This window comes from Schistocerca cancellata, chromosome 1 (assembly GCF_023864275.1).
Source record: "Schistocerca cancellata isolate TAMUIC-IGC-003103 chromosome 1, iqSchCanc2.1, whole genome shotgun sequence".
NCBI classification, from domain to species: Eukaryota; Metazoa; Arthropoda; class Insecta; order Orthoptera; family Acrididae; genus Schistocerca; species Schistocerca cancellata.
In genome coordinates, this window is record NC_064626.1 from 442670977 (window position 1) to 442680470 (window position 9494).

Genomic DNA, 9494 nt, shown 5'->3' on the forward strand with positions numbered 1-9494 from the left:
TGTAGACAACAGTAAGATCTAAAATAGTCCTGAATAATAACAATATCTTGGAGCAAGTAAAAGGTCTTAAATATCTAGCATGCGACATCACGTATGAATATAACCGTGACGTTAGCCAAATATTAATAAATTTACTTCCATGTGTGGAACCATCGTAAGATTTTTGCAGAATATAGGCAGCAAAGAAATGCGGCTGAAGTTTCCTACACCAATAGCAGTACCAGCCCTTAGTTATGGAAGCTAAGCGTAGGCAGTAAGAAGACAGTGTGACGTTAACGCCCCATGTCATAGTATTGTGATATTGTTGCAGTGGGCTGCCGAAGCTGCTGGAACTGGACCTGAGCGGCAACCAACTGACGTCGGTGCCGGCGGACGCGTTCCCGCGATCGCTGCGGCTGCTGCGGCTGCACAAGAACCAGCTGGAGAGCCTGCCTGCCGCTTGGCCCGCAGCGCTGGAGGAGCTGGACCTCAGCGACAACATGCTGCGGCGCGCGGACGCGGCCGCCCTGGACCGGCTGGCGGCGCTGCGAGAGCTGCGCCTCGAGGGGAACCCCTGGCACTGCGCCTGCGACGCCACCGGCGACCTGGCCGCGCTCGTCGCCCGCCGCAACTTCCTGGAGGACATGGAGGACCCCATGGTGTGCGCCTCGCCGCCAGACCTCAGGGACTCGCAGCTGCTGCACGTGCTGCGCTACTGCTACGTCGACCCCAGCGCCACAGGCGTCTCCGCCACGGCACCCACACTGCTCGGCCGTGTACCGACAGGTATCCCAGAGACGAGTGCAAGACCTTCTGCAGCGGCTGCCAACTCTTCCGTGACACCCGCTACCGTCACGAATACTACGGACGTCCCTTTCAATCCGGCGTACAACCACGCGCAAAACACACTCGCCTTCAGTTTCATCCTCCTCGTGTCGATCTGTCTCGCTGTAGTGGTCGTCATCCTGATACGCAGGATCTACGTCCTGTGCCGCGAGAAACGCTTCTGCGTCAGGCACGACGCGGAGAAGCTGACGTCAGAAGACGAGGAGTCAGTAGTCTAGCACCATCATCCATAGAGCCGCCACCGTGCCGCTCAATACCGCATGAGAAGAACAAACCACTTTTTCATATCTTTGTTCTGTGTTGTTATTGAAAAACTGTCTCCTGCGCGCAGCGTCAATGAAACGGTACAGCACAGAAACTTGACACAAGAACCTAAACAACAAAATTGTGTTCAATAAAATTCTTCAGGGTATCAGACCGATGACGATGCGGTCTGATACCCTGAAGAATTTTATTGAAGATGACAACGGCCGCGGAAGCCTACGCTTACAACAAAATTGTGTTTTATATTTCAGGCAAGAAAGCGAAGTAGATCCTCGGCAACGGACTCTACTCGTACCTAATTGCTGTCGTTAACTAGTCTGCAACTCTATACTTATCAGATTCTTCTTAACACGTTCTCCATAGAATGGAACTGAAGTTCCTGCTAAATAGTGGAAGTAATTTTCCAACGGCAGTGAAAATTGTGGTGCATTCTATTGCTGATACGCAGTTTAGAGACCTCCATAGATTTCATCAGTCTGTCTAGTGCCGATTGTAGGAAGAGGATACGAACGTCGTCTACTATGGAAGATGTTGAATGAAATATTTTCTGTTATTTGTTACACGTAACGACAAATAAACTGTGGGCGACTTCCTTCAACCTATACAACTGCAGGCGAAAGTTCTCGTGTGAGTTTTGCTGTTGGTAGAACGATGAATTTCTCGTACAAACAGATGTTTCATGTGCACAAACGATAAATAACGGGACATTTCTATATGTGACATATATGTGGCTTACCATTAAACTGTTACCGTTAGAAATAAACCATTCTCTTTGCAGTAAAGTGGTAAATGTTTCCACGGAATCAAGAAGGAGATTTTCTTTCATAAACAATTAATGAATTAGGAAATATCTGTTTGTTGTACTCTTCTGTGAACACATATGAGCTATGAATAATGAGACAGACATACAAACCGTTGACGTTTGTCTGTCAACAGTACCATGATAATGGTACATCATTCAGAAAAGCTAGCTATTCAGATGTTTAATATGTTGTAGTCGTTCTCGTGATGAAAAACAAATGCAGAAATTTATGAGGTGCTTGTAACACCTAGAATATCACCTCAGGTACTGAAATTTGAAGGGGAGCGCCGGAAAATAACGGGAGTAATTGTTACCGTAGTCTTAAATGTTTTTGTATTCTGAGATGGAAGGCTCGTGAATTATCAGCATATGTAAGACTGAGTGTAAATAAAGACTTTCCTATTTATAGTAAAAGAGATATTTTATTTCCGTAAACTTTTATCCATTACAGAATTTTTATCTACTTGTGAATATTTATTTCGATAATGCAAACTATGAATTTCAACCAGTCCACTCCATGCCTTATTTGCTCCCGCTTTTCCATATTTTTCTTGCATAATTCCGCAGCTCTGCACATCTAAATTCTACACAACTGAACGGCCTTCAGACCGGTGCAGCGGGATTGCACACAACTGACTGACACAAATAAGGCTTCCGACTTGATGTCTAAGATGCTGGTGAGTTTTCCGGGTTTTATGACGGCAATCGAAGACAATTTTCGCTTCCTGACGTTTCGTCCAGAGCTGCGGAAGTCATCTTCGGATTAACTCATCGCGATTGCTGTCTCAGTCGACAAGACCCCACCACCACGAGCACCTCCGATGATTTCCGGCGCTGCTCTGCACGAAACGACAGGGCCAGAAAAGTTTTTAAGGCCACGCACATACAACCCGGGCCGGCTGGTGTGGCCGAGTGGTTCTAGGCGCTTCAGTCTGGAACCGCGCGACCGCTACGGTCGCAGATTCGAATCCTGTCTCGGGCATGGATGTGTGTGATGTCCTTAGGTTGGTTAGGTTTAAGTAGTTCTAAGTCCTAGGGGACTGGTGACCTCAGATGTTAGGTCCCATAGTGCTCAGAGCCATTTGAACCATACAACCCGGAAGATTCACCAGCAGCTATTCGACAGCCACTGTTGTTTCCATTGTGTCCTGAGCCCCGTAACAGAGTGCACCCATTGTAAATAGCAATAACAGTGATCCCAGTGAACAGCAATAAAATATAATATATAACAGTATTTATCGCATAAAAACACTTTCATTTAAAAGTGGCACACGGTTTCGACCCGTGGTTGATCATCCTCGGACCATACTCCAGTGATGACGTATAGAGACGATGGCACGAAATGGGTGTACCACCTACTGATGGAAGCAGTCAACATCAGTGTGTTGTATTTGTAGTTTCTGCTGCAAGCCTTCGTCTCCACATGTCGTCGCTGGAGTATGGTCTGAATATGATCCACATCGAGTCTAAACCGGTCACCACATATGAATAAATGCGTTTTTATGCGACCAAGACTATTTTATACAATATTTTATTACCGAATCCATTGTTTATCCTACACTGGGCGCACCCTCATTGGAACAAATAGAGCATTTGTCATGGGCATCAACACTAACACGAAGGTCTCTTGCTTTGTCATTAGGGGCTCCTGGAGTATCGGTTACGTTTGGTAGTTTTATAGTATTATGCAATACATTGGCAGTAAGTTCCAGACAGTGAAGTGATTTTGCGCTAACTTCTTGTCAGTCTCTGACGTGAAAGGATGGTACAGATGGTTGCCAGCTGTTATTTGGCCATTGGGCTTTCTTTGCGCACTCGGAAAGGAAAGATGGCGAATACTCAAGTCAAATAATTATTGCAACTGTCTATGGATGGACACTCGCTCGTTTGTGATACTTCTGCAAAAAAAAAAAAAAAAATGTTCAAATGCGTGTGAAATCTTATGGGACTTACCTGCTAAGGTCATCAGTCCCTAACCTTACACACTACTTAACCTAAATTATCCTAAGGACAAACACACACACCCATGCCCGAGGGAAGACCCGAACGTCCGCCGGGACCAGCCGCACAGTCCATGACTGCAGCGCCCTTGACCGCTCGGCTAATCCCGCGCGGCGATACTTCTGCAAATGGTTGCAACTACAGTTAAGAAAAGGGACAGTAATTTCAAAGACAATACTGAAAGTAATTGCCTATAGTGATTCAAGTTTGCAGAAATCAAAAAATCCAGAAAAACAAAGAATAAACAATTTGATATAATGGAGTGAGATGACGAAAACATGCAGTATCAGATAGGGAATATACACTCCAACTGGTTTGCGCGATAAAAATCAAATTATCGTGTGTTCGTCAGTATACTGTAAAACCTTCAATCTTTTTCACAAAAGGATATGTTACACAATATTATTGATATTCTAGGGTCCACTAAAGGCTCTTCGTTTTATGCCGATGCTAAGGTGAGCGCAGAAAGTTTCTTGTACGCTGATTGGATGCAGATCTGGTTGTGTCTGGATGTGTTTGTGGAAACATCGGTGGAATCTGTCATTTTACGCAGCTATAAAATGACGACAAGAATGACTGAAACTGAGTGGCGGAGTGGGCCTCGTAAGCGAAATCGCGCATCCTTTTCTGGGACACGCATTCGGGAGGACGACGGTTCAATCCCACGTCTGGCCATCCTGATTTAGGTTTTCCGTGATTTCCCTAAATCTCTCCAGGCAAATGCCGGTATGGTTCCTTTGAAAGGGCACGGCCGACTTCCTTCCCGTTCTTTGCCTAATCCAATGAGATTGTCTGGTCTCCTCCCCCAAACAACCCAACCCTTACAGGAATGCTCATCGGGTGAGCTACGCAGGAGAGCTTTTTTTTGTTCGGCAAGTAAAAAAGAGATATTTAGTAAGAGTAATTCCCACGAAAGATAACGTTTCCAATCAAGTCTTTGTCCGGAACGCGGTTTTAATTTGCTCAGGAGTATTTAAAAAAATAAAAAGTAAGAAATTTAAAAGAAAATGCTTGGACTGTGACAGGTAAACTAAAAAAAGCGTCACTGTTGTAAAAACCATACGTTAGTACCGCTATCAGGAGTTCGTGACGAGAAATGTACTGTGGGAATGAGGAAATGAAGTTGGACAAGTATTGTATTATATTTGCATCATTAATCAGTTTTTAATTACTCCCCTATCTTCAGTCATGTAACACAATGCAAGGCATCAGAATTGAAACACTATGAAGACCACATGCAAGAAATGTAAAACTAGCATACAATAAGCCAGGCAGTCAGGCTCCAGTTCTCGGCTGATATACGACTACAGAGCGGCAAGTTGTTTATCTTTTTGCGTGTTTCTTTTCTATTTAAGAGGTTCAATCTCGTGTGTTTGTAAGTGTGAATTGATTCAGTCTGTAGCGCAATAGATGCTCACTAAACAGCCAGCTACGTAGCTCATTAACGCATCAGCGTCTATTGGTGACACATCAAGAGGGTAGCAAAATGCATATCTAGAATTGTGTGCTTCTATAGTTCACTTCTTCAGTTAGTCTTGCTGAGATGGACAGGGTATGTCCATACTGTGTGCGGACGCAGGTTGAGCTGGCCAGAGTTCGTCAACAGCTGACTGTGCTTTTGGCTACGATCGGTCACCTTCACGCTGCTGCCTTGGGGTACAGCGGTGGCGGAGAATCTGGAGCGGCGCCTGAGAACCTCAGATGTCGCTTGTATTGCCCACGGCTCTGCTTCCAAGGCACCTCCTAGTGCACCCGAGGCGGTGGATCCGCCCTCACGGCAGGATGAGTGGCGGGTGATAACGCGTACGCGTCGCTCGAGGCGGGGGCCAATGTGGAGACAGGCCGCCTGGCCTCGCCCGTTCACCATAGGAGTAGACAGGTGGCCGCTCCTTCAGCAGTATCCGAGCAAGCACACCGGGGGAGCTTCAATGTTAGGCGCGCTATGAAGTTCTTTAGGCAGATAGCGTACATGGCTGGAAAGAAAGATGATGTTCACTCTGTATGTCTGCCTCATCCGAGATGTGGAGGTGGCCTTGCATCTAGCTATCGAACGTCAGTGTGCAGTCTTCTGCATGTTGTGGCTCATATCTGAACCAACGACGCCTGCAGCATGGGTTCTGAGGCGATCCTCAGTTCTACAGGTGGCTGGCTGCGGTGGTGAAGACACTTGTCCTCACGCGCGGGGTGCATGGAGAGCTTGGAATTTTGCAGCAGCGTTCCCAGAGCTGATCGGAGTATTTGGTTTGTAGCCGAGTGGAGGGTCTCAAACAAAGGTTTCGTCACACTGCGACGGTCTTGCCTTCAGATTTCTAGACCCGCGGTATCTAGTTCGGATTCGCAGGCCTCCTCTTGATAGGCCAGGGGTCCACTACACAAAGGAAGCAGCTAGACAAGTAGCAGAGTACTTGTGGAGTGCATACGAGAGTTTTTTTTAGGCTAGGCACTGCTCTGAGGTGCTCTGATGAACACTCGCAGGTCTTTGTGCAACAAAACGGAATGCAGAATAAAGACACTTCGACAGTCACAATTTTATCAGTAAACTGTCTAAATAGTTGTAATAAAGTTCCCGAATTTGCTGCCCTCAAGGAAACTTCTTGAGCTCAAATTATTCCTGTGATCGAGAGATGACTGAAACCGGAAGTGGAACGTATATCGGAAAGACAGGTTAGAGGTCATAAGAGGGGGGAGTGTTCATTACAGTCGACAATAATATTGTTCTATTGCGGTCGAAGTCTAGGGCCAATAGTGCGTAGATACCCCGATCATGAAATACCAGTTGGAAGCGATTTTAACCTGCCGAATATAGGCTGGGATGTCTATGGATTTATTTCGGGGGGTACAAACAGACAATCATGAAAAATACTTTTGAACACTTTTGCTGAAAATTATCTTGAGCAGCTAGTCGGCAAACCACACGCAATGGAAATCTCTTATAACTCGTAGCTACAAATATTCCCGACCTTATCGACAATGTCGGTACAGAAACGGGATTAGCGATCATGTTGTCGTGATAGAAACGATGATTAAGTAACTTAATAAATCAGTCACCAAGCCTAGGAGAGTGTTTCTGCTAGATAGTGCAGATCAGCAGTTATTAGCATCTTACTTTGACAGTGAACTGGCATCAGTTGAAGAATGGAAAAGACCCATCATGGTTTAATAACGGGATTCGGCCAACGCTGAAGGAGGGTGTTGCACTCTCGGTTCAAAATTGAACGCACAAATGGCGAAACGCGAAGGCTAGTAGAGATTCTTGCGTCTGTGAAAAGACCTATGCGCGAAGCGTACAACCACTACCACCGTCACAGCAAAAGATGTGGCAGACAACCTTTGAACATTCTTGTCTTTCGTAAAACCGCTAAGTCGGTCTAAGGCTTCCATTCACTCCCTTGTTGAACGTATGGTGTGGCAGCTGAATACAGCAAAACGAAAGCTGAAGTTTTAAATTTCACGTTCAAGAAATCGTTCACACAGAACGATCGTACAAACATACCGTCATTTGACCATGTTACTTCAGCATACCAGGAATAGGAAGCAAATAAATCGTCATGTCCGGATGGAACCCCAGTTCTGTTTTACAAAGAATGTCCTGCGGCATTAGCTCCTTACTAGCTTGCATTTATCATGAATTTCTCGTCCAACACAAAGTCCCAAGGGAGTGGAGAAAAGCGCAGATGACTTCCGCATATAAGAAGAGTAAAAGAGAGGATCCGAAAAATTACTGACCAGTTAACTTCTATTTGCTGCACAATCCTTAACATATTCTCAGTTCGAATATAATTAACTTTCTTGAGACTGAGAAGCTTATGTCCATGAATCAGCATGGTTTTAGAAAGTATTGCTAGTGTGAAATTAAGCATGCCATTTTCTCACACGATGTACTGCGAACAATGGATAAAGCACAACAGGTGGTTTCCATATTTCTAGATTTCCAGAAAGCATTGGCACGGTGTCCCATTGCAGGCTGTTAATGAAGGTACGAGCACATGGAATACGTTCAGAGATGTACGAGTGGCTCGAAGACTTTTTAAACAATAGACCCCAGTATGTTTTCCACGACGGCGAGTCTTCATCGGAGACCAAGGCATCGCCAGGAGTGCTCCAGGGAAGTGTGATAGGCCACAATTATTCACTATATACGTAAATGATTTAGCCGTCAGTATGGGTAGCAATCTGCGATTATTTGGTGATGATGTGGTGTACGGTAAGGTGTCGAAGTTGAATGACTTTAGGAAGATTGACAAAATTTCCAGTTGGTGTGATGAATGGCAGCTAGCTCTAAATGTGAAAAAATGTAGGTTAGTGCGTATGAGTATGAAGATCAGACCTGTAATGTTCGGAGACGGAATTACTAGTGTCATGCTTTACACAATAAAGTCGCTTAAACGTCTGGGCGTAACGTTGCAAAGCGATACGAAGTGGAACGAGCATGTGAGAATTGTGGTAGGGAAGGCGAATGGTTGACTTCGGTTTATTGGGAGAATTTTAGGAAAGAGTGGTTCACTTGTAAAGGGGACTGCATATAGGACGCTGGTGCGACCTATTCTTGAGTGCTGCTTGAGTGTTTGGGATCCGTGCCATATCCGACTGTGGGAAGATATCGAAGCAGTTCAGAGACGGGCTGCTAGATTTGTTACCGGTAGGTTCGAACAACATGTGTTAGGGAGATGCTTCGCGATCTCAGATGAGAAAAACTATTGAGAAAATTTAGAGAACCGGCATATGAAGCTGACTGCCGAACGATTCTATTCCCGGCAACATATATTGCGCGTAAGTACCACAAGATAAAATACGAGAAATTAAGGCTCATACGGAGGCCTATAGATAGTCTTTTTTCCCTCGCTCTGTTTGCGAGTGGGAGAGGAAAGGAAATGAGGTGGAGAACTGTAGGGCCCCCCTAGACAGGTCAAGCGTGCACTACACACCGGAAGCAGCTACTAGGGTAGCAGAGTACGTGTGGCGTGCACACGGGGGTTTTTTAGGTTAGAGGGACCCCCCCTTGGGCGAAACGATAAAATACCTGACGGCTTACCAGAGAGGACATTATCATCGTTGATAAAGAACGTCCGTCCTCAGAGACCAAAAACAGGAAAAGTTAACGTAATATTGGTAAACTGCAGGAGTATCCAGGGCAAGGTTCCTGAATTAGTATCTCTTATTGAAGGAAATAGTGCGCATATAGTATTAGGAACGGAAAGTTGGTTAAAACCGGAAGTGAACAGTAACGAAATCCTAGACACAGAATGGAATATATACCGCAAGGATAGGATAAACGCCAATGGTGGAGGAGTATTTATAGCAGTAAAGAATTCAATAATATCCAGTGAAGTTATTAGCGAATGCGAATGTGAAATAATCTGGGTTAAGCTAAGTATCAAAGGTGGGTCAGATATGATAGTCGGATGCTTCTATAGACCACCTGCATCAGCAACCGTAGTAGTTGAGCGCCTCAGAGAGAACCTGCAGAATGTCGTGAAGAAGTTTCGTGATCATACTATTGTAATAGGGGGAGACTTCAATCTACCAGGTATAGAATGGGATAGTCACACAATCAGAACTGGAGCCAGGGACAGAGACTCTTGTGACATTATCCTGACTGCCT

General features: G+C 45.3%; 1 protein-coding gene across 1 annotated transcript in view; it reads left to right on the top strand.

Moving 5' to 3' along the window:
* Positions 1–2207, top strand: part of LOC126161615 (insulin-like growth factor-binding protein complex acid labile subunit) — a 68780-nt gene extending 66573 nt beyond the window's left edge. Inside the window, exon 4 of the mRNA XM_049917573.1 lies at positions 311–2207. Coding sequence (XP_049773530.1) covers positions 311–1043 — 733 coding nt within the window. The 3' untranslated portion in view covers positions 1044–2207. The remainder of the gene's footprint in view (positions 1–310) is intronic.
* The last annotated feature ends 7287 nt before the right edge of the window (positions 2208–9494 follow it).